Here is a 19,204-nt window from a genome sequence, read left to right as displayed (position 1 = left end):
ATCATAGGCATAGCAGGCAGAGTAAACACTGCACTGTTGTGGCAGCAATTAGGAACACTATTGTTGGCTTACACTGGTCTGGTGACACTGGGGACTAGTGTGGCAGCAGTCAGGAACACTTCCTCCTGACCTCCACTGGTCTGGTGACACTGGGACTGGTGTGGCGACAATCAGACACCATCGCTGGATTACATTGGTGTGATGACACTGCGACTGGTGTGACCGTTAAAATGAACACTATTGCTGGCAGGCATACACTGGTCTGGTGACACGGAGACTGGTGTGGTGGTGGGTCAGAAAAATGGTTGCTTGATGCACTAGTCTGGTGTGGTGGCAATCAGGAACACTGATTCTATTTACACTGGTCTGGTGATACTGTGGCTGGTGTGGTGGTGACTAGAGAACTGTGACTGGCTGCACTATTAGGACTTATTCACACGTGAGGTCGGGGGTGGTAAAACCTTGAGGCCGAGTCATGGTTTTACCACCTCTCAACTGGTACCCACTTTAGCTGCAGAGGCTGGGGGTGTTCACACAATCATGACTGTGATGCCTTGCTTCGCAGCTGTGGCAGGAATTATACCCCCTGTACAACTGTTGATCGTGATCCATTCAATAATTGGGGTCGCTTGTGTGGGGTCCAATGGGTTGAAGCAGGTATTCAGGGAGGCAATACAACGCCTCATCGTTGCTTGTTAAATGCTTTCTGAAGAGCAATTCAAACATGGATGGCTCTTCAGAGAACATCATACATATGAACAAGACTCTATGACTAAGGTGGCGGTGATCAAGGACACAAACTGGTGTGGCAGCAATCATGGACAGTTTGACTTGTGTGGCGGCGAACAGGGACAAAATGACTGGTGCGGCAGGGATTAGGGACAAAATGACTGGTGACAGTATGGGGAAAAAAATGTACTGTACACACACACATATATATATATATATATATATATATTTTTTTTTTTTACTACATACTGTCACCATAGTGACACTGTACTACTCGGGGGGTTGATTGCTTATTACAGTGATGATCACTGTAATAAGCAATCACTAACTTTCATGAATGGCTTTCATTCACGATTCATTGTTTACTATTGTGATTTCTGTGACTCGCCACAGCTATCACATGGTACAGGGCCACTGTAATTGGATGACTGTAAAAAAGAAATAATTTTAACTGTCATGAATGGCACAAATTTTTGATTCATTGCTTACTATTGTGATTGGCCACAGCTATCACATGGTACCGGGTCGTTGGAATTGGCCCTGCATCATGTGACCAATCACAGAGATCACAATAGTAAACAATGCTATCATAATAAATGGATGCCATTCATGATCGTGGTTTACTAGAGGACATGCGATCGCTGTGAATGGTCACAGGAATCATATGGTACCTGGGCCAATCACATTGTGGCCCAATATACATTGGCAAGGAAGAAAGTAGTTAAGGCAATTAACAAAACGTTATATTAACACAGAAAATTATGTGATAACATTTTAAAAGTTGTATGAATCTTATTGTTGAACTAAGAGTCCTCTTTAGGGTAATGGCAATAATATTTTTGAATTAATGAGAACATTGTCCGCTATTTGAGAGAAATTTCTACACAAGATTGTGTTAAAACATAATGCCCATGAAGAAAACATCACATCCATCCCATAGATCAGGGGTTCCCACCTTCAGGAGGATAATTCCTGACCTTGACCCACGTATGCCAAACCTGCAGAAACGTTCATCTAACGTGCGTTATGGTGTGCTGTAATGGTCTTGGTATGGTATGCAGTAATATTTTGTAACGCAATTTTGCAAAGTAATTTCACTGAAGTGGAGGGCAATAATTCTAGGCCCATTATTTAAAGGTAAAATGGAAATAAACTCAACATAACATTTTTTCTGCATTTGCAAGTATACAATAAAAAGCCTGCATCTGCCTTCCAGATCCTCCAAAGCCTTGTTTATTAGATATTTTACCTGCTTATGTCACTCAAGCATGTGCAAATTATCACACAATCACAGCACATTGGTCCGTGCCATTATCTGCAAGAGTGCCTTACCATGCCAACGTTTACAACATCCCCGGAGTGTCCCGAGTGACCGAAACCCCACATGACTAGCATCACTACTGGGTTTGAAAATATGCAGAAGTTGGGTTTCAGGTCGGCATATATTGTTCTGATGGCTTGTAATTTCTATAGGAATGTAGTGACATTGTTATCCACATCACAGAACCAAGGCAACTAGATTTCAAACTGAGGCTTGACTATTTTGCTCTGCGCATGACTAAGATTACTAGCTAATGTCCATGCAGAACAGCAATTAGGACGAGAAAGGGAAAGGTTTTTTAAAGATGGCACCAGCTTTAGCAGGAGCAGAGGAGCAGGTACGTATGTGTGAATATATTTTTATTATTATTTTATTTTTTAAAGATGTTGTTATACTTACCTGCTGTGCTCCCCTTTTGGGGTCCTCTGCTGGCACTGTCCCCTTCTTCCTGCAAGTTTCCGCAAAGCAGGCCATTTGCTATGGGGGCGCCCATGGGGGCGCCCGTGAGGGCGTGCTACCGAGCCGGGCTGTGTGCATCCATAGACACAGCGTGGCTAGGCCATGACCCCTGCTCCCGTCTCACAAGATTTGACTAAGAGCAAGAGGAGCCTATGGCTCTCGCTGCTCTAACAGTCTCCTGTGGGACCACTAAGAGAGCAGCACTGTTGCAGCCAGGGACAGCCCTGGGTCATGGGGGAAGAGGTATTGGAAGGCTTTTTACATTAACGGGCAGCACAGTGGTGCAGTGGTTAGTAATTTTGCCTATGCAGTAAGAAGAATCGCTGGTTCGAATCCCAACCACGACACTACCTGTGTGGGTTTCCTCCGGGCATTCTGGTTTCCTCCCACACTCCAAAGACATGCTGGTAGGTTAATTAAATCCTGTCTAAATTGTCCCTAGTATGTATGAATGTGAGTTAGGGACCTTAGATTGTAAGCTCCTTGAGGGTAGGGACTGAGGTGAATGTACAATGTATACGTAAAGCGCTGTGTAAATTGACGGCGCTATATAAGTAACTGAAATAAATAAAACAATAAATAAAATAAAATAACTAACTGAAAAAAATAAAAACTCTAAAATGATGACCTGTAAAATATTTGCAAAGTATCACACCTCTGGACAATGTTGAGTACTGAAGCTTGTCAGTGTTTCATGGGCATGCGCAATTTTGAGGTTTGACATGTTGGGTATCCATTTACTTGACGCAACCTCATCGTTTATAGTTTAGCTAAAAATGTGTAATATGCCGCATTTGTATACGCTAAAATTAATTTTAGTGTATTTTATTTATTTATTTATTTTTTACCTAGAAATTGCATTACATAAATGGTTGCGCTGCTATTGACATAAAAAAATTCTAAAGTACCGGTCTTTTAGTCTCCAGAGTCTGGGCTTCCAGAAAATATCTGTTTGGGGGTTTTTACAAATCTTCAGGCTTGAAATGATATTTACATGGAGGGGTATTACAGGCTTGTACTCAAATGATTTAAGCATACCAGTCTTCTACAACTACACAATTTTTTACCATCTGTCTTGGGGTACCAATAGATTGTTGCCACTAAATATATAAAACGGAAAAAGTCAGAGGGCATTAGCTATTTCCTGGACAGGGAGTTGGCAAGTGTTATGCGATGCTCGGTGTCTAAAAGCTCCAGCAGGAGCGCTATTTGGTGCCACAGAGCATTTACAGAGCTTTTATCATGGAAGATATTATGAAGGTGGCAGTATTCCCCAGGGCTGCTTGATTTGGTATGTTATTTAATAAAGCACTCATTATGCATCTACATTTAGAAACAGAATTATCACTATTCTAAAAAGTAAAGGCATTGGGTGGATAAAACGGAAGCTGCTAAATGTTACCGTGCCAGGCTGAAACTGGTGTAATTTTGTGCTATTTATCACAACATACAATTAGCCTCAAACATCTGGGCACAAAGAGCTATGAACATTTCAAAATGTATAGCGTTCTAAGGTTTTTGACACACTATTTCAATTATAGTCTACTTGTGGAGGCACGGTGGCATTAAACACTGGGCGCCTATGGTAGGCTCCAATATTTACACCTTTTTTGGCTGCTGCAGGCTATTAGCCTTTAGATCAGTCTCTTACAACCTTTTCAACACAGAGGAACCCTTGAAATAACTTTAAAAAACACTATATCTACAACTCGTGATACATTAATATGATGATCAGTGGGAGGAATGCTCCTTACATTTGTTGTAATTGGGAAGAATTACACCCTTACAGATAGCCAAAAAGATCAATGGTGTCAGTGGGAACTTATTGTGGTATTATCACGGTCTCAGAATAGTGTGAGGACTTTGGCACTCCTTGAGACAGTGTTGTCCAACCACCATTCCAATCTGGTTTAATGCCTTGGATAAGCTTGTTCAGCCAACTTGCAGAATATTCGCTTGTCCCCTTATTTTGACTCCCAAATCTGCCCCCGGGGTGAGATAACACATGCTTCTGACCATACAATTGTGCCTTCCCTTGCTTGGTGTCGACCTTCCGACTCTCTCCTCCCCGACCCCCCCCCCCCACCACCACCACCAGCACCTCCTGAAGAAGCGTTGAGAAGATACCTACTCATGGAAGACACCACCCATGTAATATGGTTTGGTGCCACTAATTCTTTGGGTGGTATCTGCAGGAGGTTTTTTTTATGTAAACATTGTATAAGTCCATATGTTTATTCATGTGATTTTATGAATGTTGTAACAATAAAAATTTTAAGTTTTTAAAATGGTTTGCTTATTGTTGGCACCTCAAAAGTCCATCTTATTTTCTCTTATTTTTTTGACCATATAAATAGGATGTTGGTGCCCTTGACAGTCCCTTGGTTTATCAAACTCTATTTCAGTTAAAGGTGGTGTCTGTTTAACCCCTGCTGCATTTGTCTGGTACCGAAGCAAAGATACCACACTGCCAGTGTTCCTAGCTCTGTTCCCATCCATTATTAAAAGGAAACGTGCAATGCACCCTGTAGTGCAAATATCTTACCTTTACAGGGCCTGACTGCTACCCAAATGTGCTGCATGAGCGATGGTGATTGGCCTGGGCAACAAATCACTGGGGTGTTGGAACTCTACACTGTAAGGTGAGGAAGGTGCTTGCATGTCTGACCCAATCGAGGTGTCCACGGGGGATCCAGCAGCATAGTGGGAATGTTCTCAAGTATAGTAAAGATAAGCCCTAGCACCACAGCCTACCCGTTTTACAACTGCAGTGTTCCTCCAAACACATTACAGCTTTGCTACAGGGGATTATAGAAACTTAGTAACATTTTGTATAATAAAAGTTAATATAAAAGGAAGTATAGAACCCCCTCATAACTGCCTGGAGACTCATGAACATGGGCAGAGATAACCCAGAGTCCCGGGAGAGATAGAAGACATAAGTGGATTTAATTTTCCATCCACCAGAATCTAAATTCTAGATTATCGGTGAACTGATCCATTGTTATACGAAGCACTTCTCTAAAAGAATACTGAAAAAAAAGCAAAATCTTGCTGCAAAACTGGACCTTCTGTTACAGTCTATGTCAATTTTTTTTTTTTTTTAACACAGAGGATCCCTTGATCGAAAAGTAATCTTTAAAGTGGTTGTAAACTCTGTTACACCACTTTTACCTACAGGTAAGCCTATAATAAGGCTTACCTGTAGGTACTCTAAATATCTCCTAAACTTGCATAATTTAGGAGATATTCACTATATGCGCTGCTGCCGATGTCATCGGCGCATGTGCACTGAAGAAACGGCCTGCTTGTGCCGTTTCTTCAGTACCCATGCTTTTAAAGGCAGCACCCACGCGAGAGACATCATCGCGGCTCCAGCCAATCGCAGCGCCGGAGCCCGCAAACCTGGAAGTGACTCCTGTGAATGATGTCGGCTGTGGGAGCAGAGTGTGGGAGGCACAGCAGGGCATCATTCTAAAGTAAGTATTTCATAATGAGCTAGTATGCGATGCGTACTAGAGCTCATTATGCCTTTGTCTTGCAGGTTGTTTTTTTTTTCCGGAGGTTTACAACCTCTTTAAAGGATAACTTTCAGGTTTCAGGAAACCCCCTGTTAATATTTACTATATCTACTGCTCATGGCATAATAGCATGAAGTGACATATGAAAATAAAAAGTATAAGGAATGTGGCATTCTTGCATATTTGACACTCAGGGGTGCGCTACAGTATGCCAAAATGATTTTTAGTAATAACTGAATGAAAAAAATGATAAAATAATGGTTAGAAAAGCAACACAGACAGTAAAAACTGTAATGTTCTATCACACTCATGGTCAGTAGAGAAACACCCCCTCAAATTGTTGGTAAGTGAAGTGTCCCTTCACTTTGGTGCCAAGTGGAGAAAAGCCCCTTTAAACTGCTGGTCAGTGACATGCCCCTTCATATTGGTGGTCAGAAGGAGAAGGGTCCTTTTGCACTAGTGTTCATTGGGAATGGGACCCTTCCTATTGCTGCTTAGTTGGAGGAATGCTCCTTACATTGGTGGTCAGTGGAAAGAATGGTGTTAGTGGTAGCTCATCTGATGAGCAGAAATTTCCAACTGATCAAGGAACGTTTGCCAAACTCTGGAGGAACCCTAGGGTTCCAAGAAACTCTGGTTGAAAAAGACTGCTCTAGCATACTATACTTTGTTGATTGTGTTTGTGCATAATAATTAGGCTTGAAATTGCTCAGTACCATTTTTTTTCTTGGAATGCATTCACATGGCTGAACATACACAAACAGATGGAAGAAAACACATTTGCTGACTCCTACTCAGAGTGTAAAGGGGAACTCCACTAAGCAGTTCAAACAGGAGAGAGCTCCAGAGATGATTTCACTCCCTTAAAGGATAAATCCACCTTTAAAAAAATAAATAAATGCACTTTTTTGCAGGTACAAAATGTGCATCTACGTTTGTTTTTGTAGGAGCCTGAAAAGGATTGCACCGGCGATCAGCAGGGTGCAATGCTGTCAGACTGCAGACTGAACAGCAAAGGCTGTTGGTACTTGTTGTTCATCCATTCACAGAACTCTGTGAATATATGACACAGACATGCTGGTGGAGGGAGGGGGGAGAGATCAGTCAGCAGCTGCAGGAGCGGTAACATGTTAAAAGTTCCACCCTAAAAAACAGATGAAACATGCAACATGTTACCAAAGGTGAACTTATCCTTATTCTGAATTCTTTAGCTAAGCAACTCAATATTACATAACATGAATCTGAAAGCAAAGAATTAAAGTGGAGTTCCACCCAAAAGTGAACACTGAAACCTTTATTGGTATCTATACAGGGCAAAGTATAACAAGCAGGGGTACAAATACTCTTCTTGTAAATGGAGTGGGGAAGGGTTACACTTTCTGCCAGGATTTAAATGCTGTCTGTGCCTTTTTTGAGGAGATTTTTCCTTTAAAAAGTTTAAATACTATGTCCCCATAGATTTTTCATCTGTTTTTGTCTTGGCCAAAACCAATCAAAGAAAGTGAGGAATAATCCCCATCAAGTGGACACATACAGCCTTACATGATTACAGTGACAAGAAAGCTTGAATAAGTATGGTGGGTATACCCCTCTACACCCCAAAAAAAAAAAACAGGGTAGGGATCGAAAACATCAAAAATAACATGACAACAGGGTTTTGCAAAGTCTGGTACATATCAGTAGGAGACTGCTGCAGATCTGATTTTTTTTCTGCTGCAGTTAAGGCTTACAGGTCATGTATACCGCTAGCATATAACTGGACAGTGAATACAGAAGATTAACAAACTTATCGCTGTCATTCTGCTCTGTCCCTCACAACAGCATGTGCACTATAGCACAGCTGACTGGCTCCATGTGCTGTTTTACCTACTCATAGTCTAGACCAGTAGTGTCCAACCTATTCACCTTTCTGGGCCACATTGGAAGAAGAGGAATTGTCTTGGGCCGCATTTGCTCAGGCACGGCAGCCCATTCATTTGAATGAGCTGCTGTACCTGCGTTTCAAGCAGGAAAAATGTTCCTGCACCATTTTTGAACTATAGAGGCCGGGAAATTGCATGGTGCTTTTCCATCATGCAATTTACTGTCGGTTCCCCTACCTGAAGATGCAGGAACAACTGATTCTCAAAACCGCAACCACCCTTAGTGTGAACCTAGCCTAAATTCACAGACAGTTGTAAATCTGTGATTTTTACACCTGTCTGTGAATATCCGTTACAGACATGTGGACTGCATGTTCATCAGAGACATTCGTGGACAGATGTAAAAATCATAGATTTTTCAAACTGTCCTTAAATTAAATGACAGTTGGCAACCCTGGTATTTGTGGTGTCAGGAGGTTGCAGGTGGGGGGCTTCAAGGGGAGCACAGCCCACATCTAAACCCTTCTCCCCCTCCTCGATACACCCAAGTGCCATTATCTTGCCAGGCGATTTGTAGAATCTCTGCTCTGCTGTTGCCAGTGCTTTTACAAAAAGGGCACCCCCGGCATCCCTTTAGCTGTGCTCATTCCTGCATTCTCTGAGCCACTGTGGCTTCTATGCAAATAGGTATACACAGCATCCCCAGCAACCCTCCATACATTCTAGCCACTGTGGTTTCTCTGCTTGCACAGGGTTCTTGCAGACTTGTCCAGGGACATGGGTTGGACACTCCTGGTCTAGACACTACTGTGCAATAGATTACAAGAGACTGATATTAGATCAAATCAAGTACTTGCAGTGCTTGCATAAAAATATGTATTTATAATTGCAGAGCTGCAATAATTTGTGTCTTTCAAGTCTACCTGGAGCCCAACTTTAAAAGCAGCTCTATACTGAAAAAGAATGAAGTTTATTTTATTTTTAAGTAAGCATAAAATAAGGTTTGTGATAAAAAATAACAAAAATTGTACCCAGACATTGAATCTTTGCTCTCTGACACAGCTGGTCACATGACTAATGTAATGTTCCCTCAACATTCTCTGGCAACCCCCCCCCCCCCCCCCCCCCAAGTTCTCTGAGCTCCTTATGCAGCAGAGATCATTTGATCACTTATTAAAAAAATATAAAAACCATTTTATACTACATATATTTTAGTTTTCTTTTTTTAGGCTTGCTTTTTTTTATTTTCACCTGGTGATCTAGCCAGTAAGTCTGTTGTTTTTCAACGGAACAAGTTATCTTGCAAATGTGGCGACTAGGGGATTGAATCAAACCATTTGCCACCCACAGGGGTGCTTACAATGGTCCATTTCTATGTAAAACCTTTATCCCAAGGAACAAAACTGTCGCTGTAACCACCTAACAAGTTGTTAGCTGGAGTCTGGCTTCAATTTATTAGTGTAGCTAAATCTGACAGCACATCCACCCCCAACTGATAATGCTGCTGTCCAAAGGTGTTCTGTTGCTCCTTCATCCAGAGTGTAGGCCAGGGGTACCTTTTGAAGAGCACTTGAGTGAATGGTAATTAGTCACGGGCCACAATGATCTATTGGGTTTGCTTTCACACTGATGCGCTGCAGTTTATCCACACAGCAGGTACTGCGCAGTCCACCTGCAGCTTTCCTGTGGGTTAGCTGTACAGAGCCATAGACCTCTGCATTCAGGAGTTTTGAAGTGCTTTTTCAAAGTGCACCAGACCCGCAGGATATAATAGAAGCCTATGGCTCAGTGCAGCTAACCCATACCAAAGCCGCAGGTGCACTGTGCTGCACCGCAGATCACTGTGAAAGCAGCCTTTATAACCCTTTTTTAGAAGTGCTAATATGCCCATTGAAAAAGTACAGTGCTAGAAAGGTCTTATGCGACTCCTGCTCCATCTGTGACCGCCTGCTTCCGCCACTGCTGACACTAACTCCATGCACTCTGATGCTCTGGGATGGCTGGTCGGCAACCCATTGATTGCGATCTGGGCTTACTGACCTGCCATCCCAGAGCATGGGCTTCCCTGGTATGAGGTCGCGGGCCACATGTGGTCCATGGGTTGAGAACCCCTGGTGTAGGCACTTTAATGCAGGTGGTATTTTACTTGCCAGATTAAAGGTGAAAAGAGGGGGGGGAGCCTAAACAATAATAGAAAAACTAATGCAGCCACCACATCGATTGATTGGTAATCTGAAATATACAAAATTTTTGGTTTTGAGTTTTATTACCAATTTAGGTTGATCAATCTACTGCTTTGTGCAGGGGGAAGGGGGCTGCGGGAGATTACCACGTATTTTGCCTGGTGTTGAAGAAATCTGTCAGAGGAAGTTCAGAATGCAGAAGAAGGATCCAAACTAGGTGTTCTGGATTAAGGCAAGTACACTTTATGTAACAATATGCTCTGTTCAGTTTTAATTTCAAAGGTTTACACAACCACTTGAATGGATTCATTCAACAAGATCACAAGTCACAAATCTCATCCCAGCAACGGCTGCAACGTGTTTAGACCTGGGAACTCTAACACAGATCTTGTCAGGAGATATAAAAAAAACTCTTAGAGCCGGTTCACACTGTGGCAGCACGACTTGCAGTGTGACTGCCTCAGGCAACCTGCACAGCAGTCAATGCAAATCGCCTCAAGTCGCCCCCAAAGTCGTACAGGAACCTTTTTCTAAGTCGGAGCGACTTGCGTTGCTCCTATTAGGAAGGTTTCATTGTACAGAACGGGACGCGACTTGTCAGGTGGCTAAGTCGCCTGACAAGTCGTTCCAGTGTGAACCGGCTCTTAGGGCATTCAATGAATGGTGCTGCTCCAAAAACGCTCCACAGAAAAAGCTAAAGTAAAAACGTGCTGCAGCAGCTGTCACTGCATTACTGTGAATGGAGCCTTATTCTAAGAGAGGAGCACGCCTTCACTGAGGCACCTCCAAAGTTATATTTATAAAAAAGAAAGTACCTTTTATGTAATATTACATTGACAAAAAAAAAAAAAATCTATTGATCAGATTAAAGCAAGTCAATTTGAGTGCTTATTTTATTATTAAGAATTATTGATATACAGTATAATGAAGCATTAAATGAAATGCTGCACCAACCTCTCCTTCTGCAGGCTGGGACTGCAATACCTGGCGCATTCGGAATAGATCTTTTTCAATTTGCTGAATTCTTGCTACTCTCAGCTGCAGATTAGAAAAAAAATAATAAATTCAGTAACTACTTGTATAATTACATACATGCAAAACACCGTGTCATTTGGTAGAACAACCCACAAGCGTGGGAGAAGTTTGCAAAGGCAAGCACATATACGGGTATTCCAGAATAGAAACAGCATTCAAAGTGTTGAGACAACCGTACTATTTGCCTGCAGACACTAATAAATGCTTCCAGTTGGATTAACGCTGAACTGGTGGCTAAATCACTCTGGTCATCCTCACAAAAAGCCTCATGAAGGGCAACCAAACTGATAAGAGGCATGGAGGAGCTCAGCTATGAGGAAAGATTAGAGGAACTGAATTTATTCACTTGAAAAGAGGAGATTAAGGGGAGATATGATCAACATGTACAAATACATAAGGGGCCCCATATAGTGAACTTGGTGTTGAGTTTTTCACTTTAAGGTCATCACAGAGGACAAGGAGGCACTCTTTATATCTGGAGAAAAAGAGATTTAAGCTCCAATATACGGAAAGGTTTCTTCATATTAAGAGCTGTGAGAATGTGGAATAGACTCCCTCAAGACGTGGTTCTGTCCAGCTCAGTAGATTGCTTTAAAAAAGGCCTGGATTCTTTCCTAAATGTACATAATATAACTGGGTACTGACATTTATAGGTAAAGGTGACCCAGGGAATATCAGATAGCCTCTTGAGGGATCAGGAAGGATTTTTTTTCCCCTGCTGGAGCAAATTGGATCATGCTTTGCTGTTTTTTTTCCCTTCCTCTAGCTAAACTGTGGGTATAGGATTGTATAATTTCTTTTTTCTTTCCCTTTTAATGGTTGAACTAGATGGGATTTGGTTTTTTTCAACCAGACTATGTAAACTATTGTTCCCATGATACATTTTCCATTTTCTACTGTATCAATAAGCATAATCAACGTGGTGAGCGCATACACAGATTTCAGGGTCAATATTTGGACTATATTACGGATACTGCAGTGGGAACATCAGAGTAGGATAGCAATCACGAAAAGTGTATTGTGTTTCAGACTGTTAATTTTGCCCTCCTTAAGAGGTTGACTTACTAAAACTGGGAAGTGCAAAATCTGGTGCAGCTGTGCATGGTAGCCAATCAGCCTCTAACTTCAGCTTGTTCAATTAAGCTTTGAGAAAAAAACAAAAAAAAAAAACTGGAAGCTGTTGCCTTATGAGATTGGTTTCTATGCAGAGCTGCACCGACCGGATTTTGCATTCTCCAGTTTTAGTAAATCAACCTCTAAGACCCCATAGTCACTATTAGATTTTCTGCAGATTTTTGTCTTCAGATTTACCAAAACCATATAATATGAGGTCAAACCTTAAAAGTTTCCATTTGTATGCAATCAGGCAGGCCATTACACTACATGATTTTGATAAATCTGAAGACAAAAATCTGCAGAAAATCTAATAGTGTGAATGGGGTCTAAGTGTCTGAATTATAAGTGGTACTATACAGCAGTCAACCCAAACTCTGTGGACTAGGCTGCCTATTAAACGCTGCATTGAAATAGCAGTAGTCACGCTTACCGACTGTTCTGTTCTACTACATCTAATCAAAATCTGTAAATGTATCAAAATATAATTATGTATAAGACTTCAAAATGGTTATCTGCAGCTTTGGAAAAACACTGTGTATTATTATTTGAGACACTTGGGTAACTTATATCCACTTTCTTCCACAATACACTACAATAAATCCCTGCCAGAAAATGCAGCTAAATATTGATTGTAATTGTGAACAAAATATTTCTGCTGTGCAGGCTAAGAACCAGTTCCAATAGAATGACCGTGAGAACAGCTTAGGGTCTACTGCAGGATCAGACTGTATTGTGTGTATCGGCTAGACTGTTTACACAGCACCCTGGAGCAATATAATGTTAAAGGAAGGTCCTTTTTCTTGTTGCTGCACAAAGGTCTGGAGACTGCCTCAAGTTTTTCTGCCTTCCAGGATAAACTAGGCCTGTGTGGGTTGATCACACTATTTTTTAAAATGTATTTAATATTTTGCCATACCTGTGCACGCTTTTCCATATCTTGACAGGTCCCCAGTTGCTCTTCCATTGCAGCTCTGATCTGCCTGGCCTCAAACTCCAACTGTCTTCTGGTCATGTCAGTTTGAAGCGAGAACTAAAGGCAACAAAGATAAAAATGCATCAGAATACAGCAAGATTCACATTAGTTTAATACATACGTAAACAAAGCTGGATAGGTATTCAGAATGTTTACAAAATGGTTCTACATGAATTCTACAAAGCAAGGGTGACTTTTCTTAAAGAGCTTTCCTTTAAAGCAGCTGACACTCACATTTTCAGTAAGTGGTAAGCTATCGATCCTTTTGGTGAGATTCTGAAGCTGGGCATAGTACCAGTCTTTTTCTTTCTCCTCTTTTTCAAGCTCTGCAATAAGTAATGACCTAAATAGGAGAAGAAAATAAATATGTAATGAATGACCAGAACAATATAAACCTACATCATACAATTCCAGGAAATTTTTTATTATCAATTAGTGAGTCAATGAGATTTCAGACTCCGAATAAAATTGTTATGTGTAAGCAATTCAGGTAAAGGATGTGCTGGAACTTCTCACATGTGCATTTTCATACATTACACAGCATAAGCAGAAGCTTTAAGCATAACTATGGTCAAATGTAAAATCATATATTAATTTCCACATTGAATTTCAAGTATTTCTAGCCTAAAATCAATCTGAATGATCTGGAAGTTTGTAAAATTATTTTGGGACGATCCCCACACATTTACTTTCTTGAATTCTGTGCTCACTATACCCTGTGAGTAGGTAGTGTCACACATTTCACAGAGCATACCTTCTGAACTACAGAGCTGCTGAGCTGAGGAGTTTCAGGAGGTGGAGTCCGTACGGGAATCACTACTGATAGGCATCAAGGTAACATGGGATATGTAGTGCTTAGAAATTGAAAGCAAACAGCAGAGGAGAAGCTGCAAAGCACGCAGAGGAGTTCTGGAAGTTGTGGAAATATGGCCAGGTCACACAACATGAAAGTAAGCTAATACTGAATCATCAAAAATAACTATTGTTTGTATTACTATAAGGGTACTTTCACACTGAGGCAGTTTTCAGGCGTTTTAGCGCTAAAAACAGCGCCTGTAAAGTACCCAAAAACTGCCTCTCTTGCCTCCTTAGTGTGAAAGCCAAATGCTTTCACACTGGGGCGGTGCGCTTGCAGGACGGGGAAAAAAAAAAAAAAAAAAAAGTCCTACAAGCAGCATCTTTGGGGCGGTGTGGAAGCGCTGTATACAGCCCTCCCACACCACCCCTGTCCATTGGAATAAATGGGCAGCGCCTGAAAAGTGCTTTGAAAGTGCCGCAACACAGGCGCTATTAATCCCTTCTTTGGCTGCTAGCGGGGGTTAAAAGTGCCCTAGAGGCCGAAAAGTACTGCTAAAACAACGGTAAAACGCTTTACCGCTAACAGATCCACCGCACTAGTGTGAAAGTACCATAAGGGTCCATGCATAGTGGCTTAAAAAAATGCAGTTTTGCATTTTGCCTGTAGAAGCAGCTCACACGGTCAAACTATTAAAACAAATTGTCTATAAAATCTCTCCAGAATAGATGTATCCAGTTCAAAAAGTGTATGCGTTAAAAAAAAACAATACAATTTTGAAACTTGTTAAATGTTGGATATAAACGTGTGCTAAAAAAAACCTCTGCTTTTCAACCACTCTGCTGCCCCTACAGTTGTCAGCATCCTTATTATTTGAATGGTGCTTAAAGGATCACTAAACCCACATCAAAAAATACTATCAATAAATGGTGTATTACATGCTGTTCATACTCGCTCAGTCACTATGAGATTTGTTTTCTGTATTCTGCAAACAAAACAAAACCTGGTTGACCCTGCTGCTCTGCATCTCCACCTTGTATGCATGATCCCAGTTCAGCTAGGGATTTTGCAGCTGTGGTAACTCTGCACATGCTCAGTTTTCAGTGAGTTTCTATGCTAAGCATTTCCTCCCTATCCAAGCAGCCCATATGACTATAGAGTCACACATGTGGGTGTATACAAGCCCACTCCCTCCATTCTCCTCCATGTCCACTGACCAGTTAAACACAAAGGGGCGAGATATTGCATCTTGATTGATGGTGGCTGGAGGGGCGTGGCACAACCTGTGACGCAGAAATCCACCCAACACTATGTTATTGCCAAAAAATAATAAAGATGTGATTCCAAATATATATTTGAATGACAATTTAAAACAGTTTACATAAGGCTCCTCCTGTTCCCTGCAGCCAGGCTGCGAAAGAGCTGGGTCATGTAACAGCTGTATATCGATTAGGAAAAAGGTATAATTTGTTATTAAAATAATTATAGTGCCATCATCCACATACAGAAAGAGAAGGGACAATGTAAATGTGTGCTTAGTATCACCTTTAATCGGTGAAAAAGAAAGTTATCAAGTTCTCAAGATTCCTGTATAACTCCCTTTCTGCGAGCCACCTAGAGTCTTTAAAGTGGTTGTAAACCATTAAAATCCACTTTTTGCAAAAGGTAAGCCAATCACAGTGCCGGAGCCACGATACCGGGAAGTAAATCCGGGGAGAAATGTCACCGGCCGGTGCTGTGTACGGGCACCGCAGCAGGGGCTTCGATCTCAGGTGAGTATTACATAATGAGCTAGTATGCTATGCATACTAGCTCGTTATGCCTTTGTCTTGCAAGTCTTTTTTAATTTAATTTTTTTTATGTGGGTTTACAACCACTGTAAAACACATGGTGAGCTAGCATAGCTCAGAATTAATAGATTAGAGGCTGCCATCCTCTGCTAGGTTTTATAAGAGAAGCGTTACTCCTCATTTGCTAAATGCAGCCAAAATATTGATACCTAGATTTTGGAAACGGTCTGGATGTCCCACTATAATGGATTGGAAAAGGGAGGTAAAAAAAAATAATGGAAGCCAAGAGATGGATACATATGGTTAAAGACCAACAGAATAAATTTAAAAGATACATGGGCAGGATGGCTGTATTACTCCTCAGAAATAGGAGTGGATTAAACCCTTTTGGGGCAATGCTGCATTATGGATCAGATAGTCTGTGAGATGCATCTGGTGGGGGAAATTGGGAGGGAGTGGGTTTTTTTTTCATTTTTTGTGTTGTTTCTTTTTTCCTCCTCTGGGAGGCACATTGGAGAGGTGATTGATGTCATTAACCACTTCAATACCAGGCACTTAGGCACCTTCCTGCCCAGGTCAATTTTCAGCCCTGTCGCAATTTGAATGACAATTGCGCGGTCATGCTACACTGTACCCAAACAAATTTTTTATCATTTTGTTCACACAAATAGAGCTTTCTTTTGGTGGTATTTGATCACCTCTGCAATTTTTATTTTTTGCGCAACAAATTTAAAAAAGACCGAAAATTTTGAAAGAAAAAAAACAAGGTTTTTTTTTGTTTCTGATACATTTTTTTGTAAATAAGTACATTTTCTTCTTCAATGATGGGCACTGATATGGCTGCACTGACTGGCACTGATAAGGCGGCACTGATGGGCACCGATGAGGTGGCAACAATGAGGTGGCACTGGTATGCGGCAGTGAAGGCACTCGTAGGCAGCATTGATGGGCACTTGTAGGCGGCACTGATAGGTGGCACGGATGGGCACTGATGGGTGGCTTTGCTGGGCATCCCTATTTTGTAATGTGCCACAGAGGTGCCAGTCAGTGCCCATTTGTGGGCACTGGTTGGCATATTTTTTCACATGTGGATGGCCATGGGGGATGTACCTGGCCATCCACATGCTGGGGGCTTCCCCTGGTGGTCTAGTGTGGGCATTTGAGGGGGGGGCTGCGCTGATAAACAATCAGCGCAGCCCCCCCGTCAGGAGAGCCGCCGATCGGCTCTCCTCTACTCGCGTCTGTCTGACGCGAGTGAGGAAAAGCCGATCAACGTCTCTTCCTGTTTACATCTTGACTGGACACGGCTGATCATGTGGTAAAGAACCTCTGCCGGAGGCTCTTTACCAAGATTGGTGTAGCAGTGTGTAAGACTGACACACCGCACCACCACCTATCGCCGCGATGTGCGACACCCAGTCAGGATAACTGAACCGCCGCCCGGCCGTCATTCTGCTATAGGTTGGGCGGGAAGTGGTTAAAGGAAGAGGATAAGTTATAATAGAAAATTAGGCATGGGATGGGCAACACGTAATGGTATCACATAAAGGAGGGTAGATTGAAATGAAAGGTGGAGAGGTATAAAAATGAAATAGTAGAGTGAGATTATATTGAATTAAAACACTAAACAAAATAGGACACGAAAACATTAATTGGAAATTATACATTTTTAAATTTTATTTATATATATTTTTTTATTACTTTTTTTTTTTTTTTTTTGTATTGTTGGTTGTTTGACACATATAATAGGGCGCTGTAAAGCCCCCTTCTTAATTATACTTTGAATAATGTTTTGCACAAATTGAGTTTTGGTTATGGGTAGGCTTTTTCCTTCTTTTTTTTCTCTCTCTCTCTCGTTAAGAGGACATGATCAAGGATCCAGTGTGTTTTCTCGGGGTGGGGTGGGGTTAGCGTGGTGTAGGTTAACGAAATATTTTTATAGTTATATTGTGGAATGTGTATTTCTATGTTGTATGTTGGAATTTGACTTAATAAAGGAAAAGTGATTATACTAAAAAAAAAAAAAAAAAAAAAAAAAAAAAAAATGAATGAGCTGGCAGTGGCAGGCATATACTGCTGGCCTGGGGCACCTTACATTTGGCAGAAGAAATACAGAACCCCTCCACTGCAAAAACTTGTGGACAATCCAAAATGACATTAACACAAGCCTTTAAATTACATTTACTAAATTAATTCATGCACTGCTTGGATACAATCCCAGTCTATAACATGACACTTCCTTCTGTGATGGTCACAAACAGGCTGTTCACAACTGTTCTGCATCTGACCAATTGGCCAGCAATTACTGAAGCAAGCTGGCGAAAACTGGTCTGTAGTAGGTAAAAAAAAAAAACTCCTGCAATGCTACTCTTGTGAGTGGTATCCAAGAAAAAGTGGGCCCGATGCTATTTTTCATCAGCCCTCAGTCCTTGATGTCCAAAGCCCATCCAAGCCAGATGCTGTGGCAGCCATTTCTGGCACAGCCCCAATGCATACACAGGGCAAAATGCCTTGTTTATAATTGTACCATTTCACACCATAGCATTGCAGTGGTGTGAGCTGAAAAAAATAATGTATGCTCTACTTTTTCCAGTGCAGCAGGTTGTGGGGCACGTCACTGCTTCAAAACGCCACAGAAGTGAATATAACCTTAGAGCCGGTTCACACAGGGGCGACTTGTCAAGCGACCTAGCCGCCTGACAAGTCGCCTCCCATTCTGTACAATGGAACCGTTCTAATAGGAGCGATGCAAGTCGCTCCGATTTAGAAAAAGGTTCCTGTACTACTTTGGGGGCAACATGGGGCGACTTGCATAGACTTCTATACAGAAGTCGTTTTGCAAGTCGCCGTGGGAGTCGTGTGCAGGTCGCCTCGGTGAGGCGACCTGCAAGTCGTGCCGCCCCTGTGTGAACCGGGGCTTAATGAAAAAGTCACTTATGACAATTCAATATATGTTTTCGGAAAAAAAAGTAAACAGTGTGATGCACCAAGATTGGTACAAAGGTACTGAGTCACACAGCGCAAACCAGCAGCCGCGCATTCAGTGTGGCTCCCTTGTGTGACCGTGCCCTCAGTTCAAGAGGATCAGCTTACTAACCTTACCCTGTGTGTTACATCTTCTTACAGTCCTTGCTTGTACTCTGGGAAGTGCAAATCATTGATAGGCAGAGATCAAAGCACTGATCAATAAATAAGATAATAAGTTGTGTCTACCTGCAGAAGCCTGCTGCACATAACCTAAGGGCACACTACCACAGGTTTGTAGAACCTTGATGCTACACTCTCTATTGTCAGGCGATAAACTTGTCCAGGATGCACAGTGGGCATTACTGAATGATCTATAGACTATGCGCACAGAGTAACACCTACTCAGTAAATGTGATGATGCTGGTTTATAATTCTATACTAGATGAGTTTGC

The 19,204-nt window shown here is 41.7% G+C and overlaps 1 protein-coding gene across 5 annotated transcripts in view; it reads right to left on the bottom strand.

The window, feature by feature from the left end:
• The window catches only part of APC (APC regulator of WNT signaling pathway), a 215,289-nt gene that overhangs the window by 69,462 nt on the left and 126,623 nt on the right, over positions 1-19,204 (bottom strand). For all 5 annotated transcript variants that reach the window (XM_073624614.1, XM_073624616.1, XM_073624618.1 and 2 more), the window contains 3 exons: positions 13,434-13,542; positions 13,143-13,256; positions 11,030-11,113 (listed from right to left, as the gene is read on the bottom strand). In XM_073624614.1, the coding sequence (XP_073480715.1) occupies positions 11,030-11,113; positions 13,143-13,256; positions 13,434-13,542 (307 nt within the window). The remainder of the gene's footprint in view (positions 1-11,029; positions 11,114-13,142; positions 13,257-13,433; positions 13,543-19,204) is intronic.

This window comes from Aquarana catesbeiana, linkage group LG01 (assembly GCF_042186555.1).
Source record: "Aquarana catesbeiana isolate 2022-GZ linkage group LG01, ASM4218655v1, whole genome shotgun sequence".
Lineage (NCBI taxonomy): Eukaryota > Metazoa > Chordata > Amphibia > Anura > Ranidae > Aquarana > Aquarana catesbeiana.
The sequence above is the reverse complement of the archived record's forward strand: the minus strand, read 5'-3'. Positions and strand labels throughout refer to the sequence as shown.